This window comes from Mchenga conophoros, linkage group LG11, assembly GCF_057382185.1.
Source record: "Mchenga conophoros isolate Kocher_MC1m ecotype Shallow Benthic linkage group LG11, M_conophoros_male_GT1.1, whole genome shotgun sequence".
In the NCBI taxonomy this organism is placed as follows: domain Eukaryota; kingdom Metazoa; phylum Chordata; class Actinopteri; order Cichliformes; family Cichlidae; genus Mchenga; species Mchenga conophoros.
Window position 1 is genome coordinate 13,023,878 of NC_140536.1, and position 15,272 is coordinate 13,039,149.

The window sequence follows — 15,272 nt, forward strand, 5'->3', positions numbered from 1 at the left end:
GACTGGAGTTTAATTCCCACCTATGCTGCACTTTTCTGTGCTTCCTGTATGTACTGCAATCAACCGCTGCAACCAGCGTTGGCTTTGGTTCATTCACTCAACACCACAGCATAAACACCACGACTAAGATTGAAGGGCAGGGATGGACACCGAGGGGAGGGGAGTCAGGGAGAAATATGGGCAGAAGAGGGAAAAAGACAGAGAAATCGAGAGTGATGAATGCCGACTGTAACATTGTGTAACTCTGACAGATTATTCATTGTGCTATTAGTTTTCAGCAGCAGCTTACTCTTGCCAATCTACACAAAAGAGGCATACCAGTAATGGCAGTTGGGTTTAGAGTTTTCACTGAGGTACTGCTGAGGATTACAGACTTCATAGCTGAGCTTTACATAGGTTGTCAACCTTTAACCGCTGTACATTTAAAGTAGGAAGAAACACATAAAGGTCACACAGTCTCTTGGCAATAAGAGTTAAGCTGCGCGATCATGACTAATAATATCACAAAGAGTTTAAGCAGAAAACACAATTAGACTTTGACGCTCCTGTCTTGCCTTGTCTCTTGCTAATTTACTCCCACTTGTGTCTGTCTTCTCGCCTCTGTCTCTGCTTCCTTTGCTGTACCTCGTTTTGAACTATTAACTTCCTTCTCGAAGAGAGGATGACAGATAGATGAAGGCAGTTTAAAGTCGCAGCTCTCCTACTACAATCTCCAATCGCATGAACCTTAAATTCACGTTAAATGTCTGAGTCCCATGAGGATAGATACATTGCAAAGCTCTTTAGTGCCACAGCTCGTACAGATAAAAGTCTTGCGGTCGGATAAACCTACATTTTGGCGTCATCCATGAGCTCAGCGATGCCTCCCGGCCAGCTGTCCCGGGATGAAATCAGAGATGTAGACGGAGGGAAAGAAAAAACACTCACACTCGCCACTCTGTCTTCACAGCTTACTGCAGTCGAGGAAGTGGTTGAACGAAACATGATTTTTTTTTTCCTGCAAACGCAAAACCCAGTTGTACCTCTTGCTGGTAGCGTGCCCTGTCAGACTAATGACAGAAACCAGGAAGAACATATCACATGAGAAACTGAAAACAAGTTAACACAACAGAAATTCTTTTAAGATATTCAGTCGTTATTCAAAAGACAGTTTGGTAAATTTGATTCTGGACACATTTCTGTGGAAAAAAGAAAATAAATATAGAGAAATAGATCAACCTGACATCTGATTGTACCGTCCAAGATAACAGCTTTATTACTAATGCCACATGACAGCATTTTATCCAACACATCGACCGTATTTCTTAAATTTTAGAGGGCCCCGTGGGTGATGCAAGATCTGTTTTAGGGTGGATTTCCCCTGGAACATATCAGCATGCAGCCAAAACAAACTCCTGCGGATGGTTTGCCTCTTGCCTCCGGTCTCTCCGGCCTGCTTCTAGAGAGCAGCCAAGGGACCCTCAGTGCTCAGAGGGAGGAGCAGTGCAGTCCTTTTGCCCTCCCACTGGCTTTAAGACCAGAGACAGACGGAAACACTCAGACTGCAGGCACATGTGGAGCAGAGACACACAGAGAGGGAGAAAGGACAGAGAGCACGAGAGAGTGAGGCGGCTGGCGCAGAGTCGTTCCTGGAATTGAAACGGGCAAATATAGAAACGAAGGGCAAAGAAAGACGCGCAGAGAAGCAATGAGAAACGAGACCAATTTTTGCTTCAACATGCAAGTATAAACTGATTTTTTGATTCTTATTTTGAAGTGATAGCTGCAGGAGACACAGATCTTTGGGATGTGAAGTGCATGTGAATAGATCCAGAAAGAACAAGAAGGACTTGGAACCTGCAGCTGTCCATGACCCGAGTGCTCTGAGGTCAAGTTGTCGTGACCTCTTAACCTGCTTTAGGATCAACTTCAATAAGGGGAGATTACAAGTTGAGGCAAATTAGACTCGCAAGGGAAACATCCGATTCTCCTGGCTTAATTTATTTTGTGAAGAAGAGAAGTTTTGGGGGAAATATCTCTGGTGGACACCTTCAGCCAGCTTCAGCCAACAAGCTTCATCAGCTCAACCTTGCCTTGAGGAAGCCCCCACAAGACTGACCGGTAACTGTCACGCTGTTGCGCCCAAGATGACATTCGCCATGCTGCGCACGGCACCCCCCGCGGGCCGCTTCCTGTACGGCGACATCGCCCTTCTCTCCGAAGATGATGACGAGAACGGCAGCGAGGGCTCGGGCTCCGAGGAGCGTACCAGCAATTCCTCCAACGCCGCCTTTCGCTTGTCCTCGTCTTCCCCATCTGCCTTTCACATCAAGGTGAACAGGAAGAGGAAGCTGTGCGGGGGAGGAGGCGGAGGGATAGAAGTAGGGGGCATGGCCGCGAGACTGGTCCCCCCGGACTCATCTCCACCTAAGGAATATCGCCAGAGGAACGCGGCCAACGCGCGGGAGAGAGATCGCACCAATTCTGTCAACACAGCATTTACAGCGCTGCGCACACTCATCCCCACCGAGCCTGCAGACAGGTAAAGACCTGCATGAGTTACTGTTTTGTGACATCATGCACAAATAAGACGAAAAATTCTAGCATCTAGCATCATTCTCTTGCAGGTTTGAACATATCCTATGAGGCAGATATCTTTACGTTACCCTCCAAATTTCTTTTTTTCCTCTGTCAACACCACAACTGTTTTCATGATTGCAGGAAGTTGTCAAAGATCGAGACGCTGCGTTTGGCCAGCAGCTACATAAGCCATCTGGGTAACGTGCTGCTCCTGGGCGAAGGGCTTCATGACGGACAGCCCTGCCACGCTCCCTCACCGCCGTTTTTCCATGTCAGCTCCTCCCCCAACCGAGGATCCGACCAATCAGCGCAGCCCAAGCACATCTGTACCTTCTGCCTCAGTAACCAGAGGAAAATGGTGAGCGGATAACGAACTCTCAGTCAGTTAAAGAAGAAGAGGGAAATCCGGGAAAACATTAAGTTAAAAGTGCGTTTTGCTTAAAAATCCTCTAAAACTAAATGGCGGGAAGTTAAAAAGAAAAGTCTTGTTTTCTTTATTTATCTTTGTTAAATTTTCCAAAATACAAATGATAGAGATTTAGCTGAAGACCAGTGCGGTCAGAGACACTGTGTGGTGGTTTAGGACAGCTGACCTGAGATCAGTGAATGTGCCCATAAACCAGATTGGCCCAGAGGGACTGTAAAAGCAAAACCACTTTTTAAAGGACTCAGTGTTATTGTATCATCGGGGGTTAGTTTTAATTAAGCAGGTGGTTTCTGAAAATCTCTGAGCATTACAGTCCACAGCAGTGGTTGTTTTTCTCTCCGAGAGCTGGGTTCAAACAGCACGCAGGCTTTTTCCAGACTAAATGTGTACGAGTGTTGTGTCTAAACCCATCTATGGTGTTGTTTGTGCTCTCTTTTTAAAAAATATGAATTTAGAGTTTACAAGGGTATTTATGCAGTGACTGAGATTTATGACCAGGAGCCCGTGAAATCCGTCCAAAACCATGCGTATAATTTCAAGAATGCATTGACGTCAGCCCGAATACGAGAAGGTTTTAATCATAACTTCTCGAGATTGACCTGAGAGATACAAATTGGTAACTGGCAATTACTTTGTTCCAGTGAAAGTCACAGTCACAGGACAAAATGTAGGTGGAGAATCGATAACATTTTAGAGCAAAAAAACCAAAACAACCAACTTTTCTTCTCCACTTTTGTCAATAATCTTGATAAAAATCTACATTTCTCTACAACTATTAAAATGGATAAGCTACACCTTAGGGCGAACCTGTTTCTGCTCATATTTGATTGAGTCATCGCGGGAAATTAACATAATCAAAGCCACTCTCGCAGACGAAAATCATCAGCTTGATGAGAAAATACAGAAAATGAGGGATCAGCTGAGTGAAGTTAAATATATATGACCCCAGTTCTGATTTTGACAAATGCTACAGAAGATGATAAAGAGTTGACTCCCCCCCCCCCCCCCAGCCCATAGCTGCCGCCCATTTAGCAGGATTTATGGGTAAGGGGCTGACATCTGGCAGACTCCGCCGTTACCCCAGCAGTGTGTGAAAGCTAATACCCTCCTCAGTGTCTCAACCCAGAGACCCTTTAGCTGGGGGATAACCTGAGACTCAGCAGTCTTAGTGTCCCCCCCACCCCTCCAAACTTCTGCGAGTGAAAAACTAGACGTCCTGAGCGTCCAAACCCAGACGTCCTCAGCTCGCAGATAACTCGCCTGAAACCTGTACCCCGTCCCTTCTTTTTTAACCTGTCTGTCCTCGCTGACTCCTTCACTTCCTCCTTCACTTCCTCCTTTGTCCTCGCAAACATCTCATTCTGTTTCATTTCTTCACCTTCAACATGTGCACCCCGGCTCCCCTCAAACACCACCACCACCACCTTTGTGCATATCGATCGACCTGATGGAGGTCAGAGCTACCAGTAGGAGCTTTGTAATACTATCTGCTGCTGTCAGCTCGCTGCTGTGGTTGCATGACTGACCTGTAAATGCATGCTGGGTAGAAAACTATTTCTCATGTCAAAACACTCGAGCGCAGACACTTCAGCTTACTCTGTGTTACACACTGTCAGTCACGTTATGATGTTTCCCGGTAGCTCAATGAAAAGTCTCATTATTCTCCCCTGTGTGCTGTGTACGTTGCATCAAGCGTACTTGGCTGACTTCCCCAAACGAATCCAGAAGAATCGCAAGCGAGAAGACAGAAGATGAGTTAGCACAAGGGTGTAGAAATGGTTGCTTAGTTTTGGTTTATGCAAACAGTTTTATGAATCACACACAAACAACTATAATGTCTTTGCAGTTCTGCTTAAAGTGAATTTAGTAGCTTATCAGTATCACAATGTGAAGATCTTTTTTTTTTTAACTCTATATTGCATTTTCTTTTACTGCATACAACCAGTAAAAAATGTTAAATGGTGCACTTTCTTGGTCTAATTTCAGTGGTGGATTAATCTTCACTTGGTTAGTTAGACGGTTAGCAGCAGGATGTTGTGTGGGTACAAGTACAGCATACACTGTGTGGCTATGTTTAAAGTTAATCTGTATTGGCACACAGGAATAAGCTGAGCTGGGCTTTGGATACAAGAACAGGACTTGTTAGCTGGACCCTTCAACAAAGGCCCGGTGGAGTCATAATAATATCACTCCACCAGGCTCCAGTGCTCCTCCTCGCCATCATATCGGCACACGCAGTGCAAAGAGGCTCATGTATCCACGCTGAATGTTTATTGTGCGATTTCCAAATTAAATTGATGCATCCATCCATCCATCTTCATCCGCTTTATCCGAGGCCGGGTCGCGGGGGCAGCAGCCTGGTGTGTGTGTGTGTGTGTGTGTGTGTGTAAATTGATGCAATTATCTAAAATATATTTTAGGAGAAAAATGAGGTTCATTTGGCCTCCTCTGATTGGCAGAACCTGAGAGCATTTCGTTTTCTCTGGAAAAGTGGCTACAGTGGGTCTAAGTGGGCTAAAGAGCAGAGTCGGTGCTGGTGATTACAGAGAGGAAACGATTGTGAAGGTAAAATGAGACTTTGTGTCCTGAGTGCTCTCTTTGTATGTTTTTATGGTCATTGAGGTTCATCACAGCTGTCAGGTCTGCTTAGACCAGCTGCTTCAGTTACACTTCTTTCCAGCGTCGGAGAGGGCGAAAGTGAGAAAAGTATACGCTCATTTCCTCTTATTATGTGTGTGAATACTGTATAACTGTTTCAAAACAAACAGTGTTGTTAGTAATGACTACTGCACACGGAGTGCTACGCTTTACATCTTACAGAGTCGGAGGAATAGTGATGGGATTTCATTATGTGTCGGTTCTTTGTACACATGTCTTAAGGAGCTTTAAAATGAATTTCACTCATTTACGGTGAGTTTCCTGAAAATGATACAGAACATGATTAAAACCCTCTCAATATCGCTGCGTCGTCAAATGTCAGCCGTTTGATGAATGACGGGTCTTTTTTTTTTTTTTGTCAGATTTTAGGTTAAAAATTTTCACCCACCTTCAAGTCGTCTGAAAAATTCGAGAGGTTTAGTAGAGGCTTGTCAGGAAAAAAAATGTATCTATTTTTAATTTTTTATGCCAACATAAAGAACAAAATCTCTCTCTTGATGCCCTAAAGTGTCAGGTGAAGCATGAAAAGCTACTTTGTGAAATTTACTCTCAGTATCTTTTTTGTTTTGATGCCAAATACCTCCTTGAATGTTCATATATATCACAGCAAAAATCTGATGTGTAAGGGGTGGAGCACACGCAGTTTGGCAAAGACAAAGTGGATAGCAGCTCTTGCATGCTGGTGCCTTTGATACTTGGATTTAAAAAAGGGGGGGGGGACATGCTTGATGGCTACATCTGTAAATGAGATGTACAATACTGAGGACAGACGACTGAGGTGAGCCGAGCACGGCTCAAATCCCCGTGCTGTCTACTTGATTGATGCAGCTATCCTGTGCAAAGGCTCTTTGCTGTCAGTGCAACTGTCAGATGCCTGGACTCAACATGTGACAGGAGAAGCTCACAGTGGCAGCTTTTATAATCATCAGCTCTTTATTGTCTTAAGTCAATATCTGGTAGAGGTCACCTTCAGTGATGGTGAAAGTGCTGAGGTGGTTGTCTGCTGCAGTTATTTTACAATCTGAATTTATGCAAAACGTGATTCAAAACAAACATCTTTTAAAATCTATCTGTCTCTAGTCCGCAGCGTTCAACTGTGGCCTATTTCTTTTGGCCCGAAACAGAGAGCGGGTTAATTCAATTCAAAGGGCTAAAGTAAATAGAAATAGCAGTTCGTCTGCCAATAAGAGCAATCACACTGCATTCTCCTTTCTAGCTGGATGTGACGTGCCCAAGCGTTTTCCATCATTTGAATTTCGAAGAAGCTCGTCTGATTAATTAAAAGCAACATCTTATGTTCGGAAACAAAATTTTTAAAAAAATGAAAGAAAAATTTGGTGAAAATATAACTGCTCTGGTGCTTATGGTGTGGTTGGTGTAAATAGACCAGCGCTTCTTTTGAAATGGTTAAATTTAGATGCGTTTACAAGCATTTTAAGGCACGGCCCAGAGTTTTACTCGCACTCAACGGAGGTCATTTATTTGGAATTTCTGGAAATCAAAAAGCAAACGTAAGCAGACGATGCATTCTGCCTTTGATATCGCAAACGGTTCTGATTTATATCTCGGCTGCAGCACAACTACGCATGGTGATTTTTGTATGTGGATGGAGAGACGGGGGCACTAAAATCTCACTGTGCAACTGGAAACACCTCTTCTCTGCTGGTGTGAGGGCGAGGACCACTTGCATTTGTTTTTGCATGAGACGGATGTGAGTGACACATCTAGAGTGAATTTTTTAATGTGTCTTAAGCAGCAACCTTGCAAACACACTCACAGACAGATACACACACACACACACACACACACACACACACACTGGCTGGCTCTCTGTGTCTGGAAGTCATTGGCAGCACAGAGCGGAGCAACAAATGAGCTAATTGTTCTGTAAATGATTTATCCTCTGCTGAGGCCATACAGCCAGTGTTTAATTCAGCGGCTGCTATTAGAAACACATTGACGTTGGGCTTTGATGGTGATGTTAAAGGAGCCTGGAAACCACTCACTGTGAAACGCCCTCCCTGCTTACGCTCACGCCCACACCAATCACACATATATATACACACACATGTGGGCGCACAGCACACCACCGCACTCAGACACTTTTATCAAAAGCATTTCACCCTACCTCCTAGTCTTTCCAACCAGACAGCCGTTCACCACTTCTAGACAGCGTGCAAAAAAGAGAGAAAAAAAGTCTTAAATATGATTACTTAGTTAAGGAGTTCTGGATCATGACTGCGTTTTCAACACTTTCTAAACTAATGGTGTGCAGGAAGTTGTGGAAACAGAGATGGAGAAGTAGAGCGAGAGAGAAAGAGAAATAGCCAACGACTCAGCGGGATAATCAACTTAGCTATTTATCCTCCAGTTTGGACAGTTGGTTTTTAGGCTGTGCTCAAACTACACTTTGCTTCTTTATAGAGATCAAATGAACCATGGGCCTAAAGAGGGCTTAAATGCATGCATAGGACATGTGCGGGGCCACGCTAATGACTGCGGTTTTTGCAGTTATTTGGATATTAGTCTGTTTTCACTGGAAAAAAGCATTGCGTCACTTTTGTGCACGGAGTCGACGTCTCGGTAGAACGTCATAGATGAAAACTAAATTGCCCTCATTTGCTGATAATGCTAGCGTTGAGTTGGAGGGAATGTTTTTCATGCCTCGTGAGCAAGAGCTTCGCTATGCTAATGAGGTGCATCGAAGGCAGCTAACACGCTGATGGCAGCGTCTAAATGTATTCTCAGCCACGCTCGGTGTGTGTGAGTTTGTGTACGAGTGTGTGCCCTCGAGCGTGGACCTGTCTGTATATTTTCAGCACAGATGGAAACGGTTAAATCCTAATTTAACACCAGCAGAAGAAGCCGGGTCAGATAACTAACAAAATCTATTAGCAAAACTATCATTCTGTAGCCATTCGGTCTTTGGGGAAAGGGCCGCTCACCCAGAAAATTAAAGCAAAAATACAGAAAGTCGAGCCAGGCTTTAGAGAAACACAGCGACAAAGCAGGATTTATGCTGTTTCTTGAAACAATATGTACTGAAGCTAATGACATACTGGTTTTTTTAGGGTCTACATCTTAGCACTGATGATCAAGCGCTGGTTAGTGCATAATGTAGCAAAATTAAGTCATCTGAGACTAGTGAAAATGAAGTCTGGCTTGTTATGGAGTCATTAAAACAGATTTTTAAAATGCTGGGGAAAATAAAGTACATGTGTGGCTGCCTGGTGCAAGCAGCATCTAATTAGGCAATCTAAGATTAATCAAGAGCCATGCTTACTGGCAAAGCTGCAATGAACATGAATTTGTGATGTGTCCAAGTCACGTAGTGGCAGACTGGGGCCTTATTTTGTGTTTTATTTCACTCAATTGAAGTCTCTTATGTTTTATTTATCAATTAATGATCATTTATGGGGGAAATTACAGCTTCTATAAGCCACCAGAGGCCCTGACGCATACACATACTTTCACTCGCTAAACTGAAAGGATATTACCAGTTTTCATTTCATGGTTAAATACCAATCTCCTTATACGATTGCGGGCCAGTGCCCAAGTAGAAATTATTTTTTCCAACCAGTCATTCCTGTCCTCGTGCAGCCAGAAACTAAATTAGATGTTTGTATTTGACAGAACAGCTTAACACAGGAAAAAAAGAGAATGGAAAATCCAGTTATAGGTGAAGGAACGGCAGGATTGGGTTTCGGAAAAACAATACTAAAGACTGAATTTGTGGACTTGATAAGATGCTGTGAAGACAGTGTTTACTGTCTTCACATTAGGGTTAAGACAGGCTGCTTTCTCCTTGTTGGTCCAAAAATATTGTTCAAGTTTGGTAGTATCATCATATCATATCTAAAGTAAACATCAGCAGGTAATCATATTAATGTCAGACAAATCGGCCTCCTGGGAAGACAGCGGTATGTGTGTGTGCGCGCGAGCCTGTTTGGAAAGAGAAAAGAGAGAGCAGAGATGTCATCCGAGCATGCCCTATTAGTCTTCAGGAGATTGTTTTGACTACCAGGCCGGCCTTAAAGCCCCCCTCCCCAAATCCCCTCCACCTTCTGTTTTGACTGAACCGGCTTCACTCCAGCTGAACCGCCTACACCAGCTACAGCTGTGCCTCTAAACTGTCACGGAGCACTAACAATGAGACGTGGGCTGATTCCTACCGATTCCGCTGCAATTTGATGTAATTTGGGAAATCATCCAATTTTCACACACAGGTTTCAAGTGAAATTTCTCACGTACCCACTTTAACTCTAAACTGCCTCAAGTACTTTTCCTTCCACTGACAAATGCCTTTAATTTTCCCCGTTGCTTTCCAACAAACACCCAGGAGCATGGCTGCGTTTTTGTCTTCCAACTGATGGTTTTGATGGTTTGTGAAAGGGAACAAGCACAATGAGATCACAGCGTCAATGAAGCCGAGGTTTTTCCAGGCTGTAAGTGACACAAAATAGACATCTGAGCAAGACTACATGTCATGTCAGATGGTTAAACTGACAGATAATTTGAGGCAGATCATTAGTCTTGTGTAATCTTTTACGGTGATCATATCAAGACTCTTCAGTTGTACTAGGAATGGATTTGTGCCTGAAGCAAGGGTTCTTAATGTGGGGGGATCCCCCAGCGCTCCACGAATCACAGCCAAGAGATTTACTATAAATTATAAAACTGCGCTCTTCAGCAAAAAAGAGCAAATCTACAGATGGGATCCACGGACACCAACAAAATAAGGATTTTCTGTCCTTTTCTCCCACTCGTTTTGTCTTTGGGTCATAAGAAACTCTTAATATGATATAAGTGCCTCTTATTTATTTATGGTACAAACAATCCAGAAGGCAACTGAGAGTATAAATGGTGGTAAACATATGCTTATTTGCATTAGGATTAATGCTGAAAGACCTCTATGATCTTTAAAATGAGGAAACCCTACATGTGCTGATTGATGTTCTTATATTTCCTTATGCTAGTAATATCTCATCTACTATCTACTTAGTTTTGAAAACAGGACAACAGAAGAACAAACAAGACACATTTGGTCACATGAAGTAGCTGCTTTTAAGCGTGGCTACTACATACTAAATTATACCACTGGTGTTGCTCATACTTGCACTCGCAGCCAGTAACACAGTGGTAATGATTCATGTCTAGCAACGGTAATGGTTCAATTTCAGTGTAATCTAATGATCCTCTGCTGATCCAGCTGGAGGAAGGATTGACAACAACAGTTTCTGCGTCTCCTCACACTCACTCACCTCCGTCAGTGGGAGTACCAATTCCTGTCCAAGTCTTATGATCTCATTCTTTGATTACCGCCTGATACCCTTCCAACCACCAACCCACCTATGTTGATCTCAGGCAAACGGATTTTTCCAAACACCTACACCTTGTGCGCCGTCTGAGAGGAAATGTGTAACAGGTGTTCGGCGTGATGAGAGGAAAGGAAAGTGGGAGGCAGAGAGGGTTAGTTGAGATGATATGAGAGGGGGTAGAGAAAAGTCAGGAGAGGACATGAGTGCTTATATTAGCATATGGGATAATGGTAGCCTTATTCTTCAGCTGAAGAATTAAATAACAAAGATCCGTTGTCAGCTATGAGTTAATCCTTAAAACATCCGTCTTTTTTCTCCTTTTTAAATTTTTTTTTTTACAAAAGCATGGATGATATGTGTTGCATATCACTCAGTGGTGTGTTCAATAAAATCCCTTGACTGTTGCCTGAAAAGCCAGTGGTAGATGGCCCAAGTGAGCTGAGAAGAGGTTAGGTGAAGAGGGAAAAAGTGATGTTATTTTCCTGGCCAGATAGCGAAGGTCTCCCAACCAGCCAGGAAATCAGGGCCTCCTGCTCTGATACCACAGATAAATGAGAAGCATATCATCATGCTCTGCTGTCATGAACCAGCTCATGATGTCAATCTGCAGGCTGTAATAGTATTAAAGAAAAGCTCATTTCTCTCTGCCACCACAATTAATGTTGTGTGCTACATTACAGAATGTGTTTATGTGAGTTTGCTGCACGTAGTCAAGGCTAATTTACTCTCCCATCAACTAAAAGCAGAGTACATCTAAAACCACATGAACTTGCTGTGCCAGTGATTCCAGTACGAAACCATATATTTTTGAGTGCATTTTTTATGGTTTACATAAAAAAAAATCATCTTTTTTACCTGTTATGATTTTTTTTTTTTACTGTAAAATTGCTGGGCTTCTTTAGAGCCTCTGTGATGAAATATGGTTTGAATAAATTCATTAAACATAAAGTGTACTTGTGTTAGTGAAACCAGAGAAAGCTTCGATCAAAACTGGCAAATTTTCATGAAATGACGATTAAGAAGTTTGTTTCTTTGAGCTTACCTCAAATTGTTTTTTATATTTGTGAGACTGGACAGATAAAGTCGACTTACAGGAGGGAAGACTTTCTGAAGCCACCCTCCTGAGAAATCTATGAAATATATCAAGTAAAAACACCAACAACATCCATAAAGAATCAATGTTCGATGGCAGTTAGCCTTTTTTCCACCTACCGTTTAAGTTTTCTCCAGCTCTAACTCATGAGAGCAAAACCCAAACTGTTGTTTCAGTTTGATTTCAGTGAACCCGTCAATGATGTGAGATGTTGTTTCTGTCTCTTGCAGAATAAAGACAGAGACAGGAAGACCGCCATAAGGAGCTAACAACGACGACACGAGCCACGTGGATAAAATGCTCATCACTTGCTTACAGCGATTTTTAAAATTACTGCAACTTGAACACTAACCAGACTCAAAGACTTTTGAAGGACTCCTTGCAGCACTTCCAGGATTTTCCAGGAACATTTTAACTAAAGTTTGCATTTTGTTAAATGACCTTTTTTTTTAAAAAAAAAATTTTTTTACAGTTTGAGAACTTTCAAATGGCTTTCACATGCATACCAACACCACCAAGAACCTCTTAATACCACTTATAAAAGACTCTTGACTGTATCAGTGACTCTGAGAACTTACGGCACATGATCTGAAAACACACTCATAAACTTGTATTCCCGAAAAGCTGTGTGTTATTAATGTGTAAACTGAAGTATAAATGTATATTTATGTGACATAACATTATATAATGAAACTATGTTATTTAACGGCTATATGACTTTTTTTTTGACAAACAATGTGCATCGTTTTGAGGTACAATCGTTGGCTATATGACATCACAAAAATATGCTGGAACATTGTTGGCATTGGTTATTTCTAATAATCATTTTTGAGAGTTGAACTTAACTCAAGATGAGCAATAAATTGTTTGTATATCTGGGATTAAATTTCATTCATATGCTGCTGGTATGTTAAACAGATTGTACTCTAAAATGTTCTCCTAATTCTTGCCAGTCCCAACCAATAAACGTTGTAGAAGTTTCCACCGTGACTTTCCGGTGAGCTGCAGATATATTTTAAAATCAATGCTGTATTATGCTTTTGTGGCTGGTGGAGAGAATTAAGTGGAACTTCCTCTCTGTCTGATCCCATAGCTCACATAAACCTAATTACCCTTACTCACCTGCGACGCTCTCTTTCTCTCTCACATGCTTGTTCCTTCTCTCCTCGAGAACTCGGTTCTAGTTGGTGCTGCTGTTGCTCAGACTGACTAAAGTTGCAGATGAGGTTGGCAACAGAGGCTTAAGGAGGAAAGAAAAAGGCAAGGCAAAGGGAGAGGGGAGAGGAAAATGAGCAAAATTGAATCTGCAGGTTGGCTACTTGGACATCTGCCTTTGTCCCTTTGCTGTCCTCTTCTTTACCTTTCCACATGCTTGTTCTCTCTTCTCCTCTGCTCTTCCTCTCTTTTCCCTGGAGTGCCACTGCCCAGAGTCTGGTTATTGATGGCTTTCCAGTGTGCTTAGCCCCACACCAGCTACATTCTTCTGAACTTGTCCTTTTATTGATGCATCCATACATCATCTACTTGTTTTCTTATTTTTTCTGCTGCCTTTTCCAGTGTTTCTGACTCTGTGTCCTCCATCACCTTCATGCAGCATCTCCTCCAGTCTGGCAACTGCTGTGATGGAAAATGTAGATTCTGCCCTTCATTTTTGAGCATATTCTCTTTTTTAAAATAATAATTTATCTTTTTCTTTCTCCTGTGACTACTACACATTTTTCCTACATTATCTTCAAGGTCAGAGGATAGAAGTTATGGCTACCTGAAAATGTTGCATCATCTGGGTGATATATTATCCTGCATGAAGAGTATTAAAATCTTATAATGCCACTGGTGTCCCAAAGTCATATAACAGTAGAATTTCTTAAGCTATTTTCCACCATTAAAAGAAATGTAAATTGAGCCTGTTCTTTTAATGGAGGCTAACCGCTGTGCTGCACTAGTTCGGTGTTCCCAAATTATTTTTTAACAACGCTAACAAGCTGTTTCTGCGACTGAGGTGCCAATTATCGAGCTTTTTCCTACAATGTGACAAGTGCCCGATGAAGGAAAACAACTAACAAAAAATTCAAATGCCACTTTCCACTGCCAAAAAACAGCTTTTAGTGGAAATGGTGCTGAAAAACAAAGCTGATTTATTTTGTGTGTGTGCATGTGTCAGATCTTACAAACACCCCCAAATTATATCACTACTGGGGACTCACAGCCAGTTCTAGAGTTAATATGTCCCCAGATGGATGTCTTTTAGAGGACACGCACTTTAAAGAAACAACTCACAAAGGTGATGAAGGAGAGAAACGTGTCGTCTGAAAGTTCATTAAAATCTGAATTAAAGATAGCTTCAAAGCCTATAATCGCTTATACCAAAGAATACAGTTGTTTGATATGCCCTACGAGTTTTTTTCTTCTAAAACGTAACGCGGGATGACAAAAGACTAAATCTCAGGACACGGATTCAAAATAAGTGGTCCCTGCTGCTTATAGGTTTCCGAGAAAAAGATCTGAAAAGCACCGCATGTCTTAAAGATCTTAGTCCTATCATGAGCCGATGAAATGTAGATAATCTTACTGCTGGGGTATTTTTTTTTTGTCTTTTTAAAAGGAAGCAATAGCTTTGAAAAAGCTCTGTGTGTCTAGCGTGTCCTAATGACTTCTGGTCCAGTTAGTCTGACAGTCTGATCTCTCTAGCAGGCCGTCTGTCTGGATACTAAAGGGGGGGACTGGTTCCTCCCACACAGACCAGATCAGGTTCCCCCTACGCCTACGCACGCACAACTTAGCATACACACAGATGACCGTTCACACGTTTGTGCGCAGATGAACTTACATATGCACAAACAGATGGATGTACTGTGTGAGCGGACGTGCACATTTGCACACACGGGAAGATCTGTGATATAGCTTAGCTTTCTAATGATCTCTGTATTTTATATTGATGAAACAGATCAGCTGAGAGGGCAAACTGCTTTTTATTTAAGTGGGCGGTTTTGGACCAATGTGAACCGGAGGTTGGAAGACCGACTGACTCTTATTATTATCACTATAATGATCTGACAGAGATGACCCCACGGAAATCTGGCATGTGAACGCTGATAGCTGAAGTTATAAAAAAAAAATAGAGTTTGTGCTGGAATTTGCACGCTTTTACGGCACCACCGGCTTTGGTATGGACCATTTGTCTTAAAGTAAATGATTCAGATAAAACATAACTACACTT

General features: G+C 42.3%; 1 protein-coding gene across 1 annotated transcript; it reads left to right on the forward strand.

Annotated features, from left to right (window-relative positions):
• Nucleotides 1–988: 988 nt before the first annotated feature.
• Nucleotides 989–13,794, forward strand: LOC146563720 (basic helix-loop-helix transcription factor scleraxis-like). The gene is made up of 3 exons (XM_085290303.1): nt 989–2,521; nt 2,701–2,917; nt 12,286–13,794. The coding sequence occupies exons 1-3, from the start codon at nt 2,127–2,129 to the stop codon at nt 12,322–12,324; spliced, it is 651 nt and encodes a 216-aa protein (XP_085146429.1). The 5' UTR covers nt 989–2,126; the 3' UTR covers nt 12,325–13,794.
• Nucleotides 13,795–15,272: the final 1,478 nt, after the last annotated feature.

Bases quoted from the DNA above. Each gene is read 5' to 3' on its own strand.
- LOC146563720 (XM_085290303.1), top strand. From the start codon at position 2,127: ATGACATTCGCCATGCTGCGCACGGCACCCCCCGCGGGCCGCTTCCTG. The intron at 2,522-2,700 runs GTAAAGACCTGC...TCATGATTGCAG, and splicing joins CCCACCGAGCCTGCAGACAG to GAAGTTGTCAAAGATCGAGA. The intron at 2,918-12,285 runs GTGAGCGGATAA...TGTCTCTTGCAG, and splicing joins TCAGTAACCAGAGGAAAATG to AATAAAGACAGAGACAGGAA.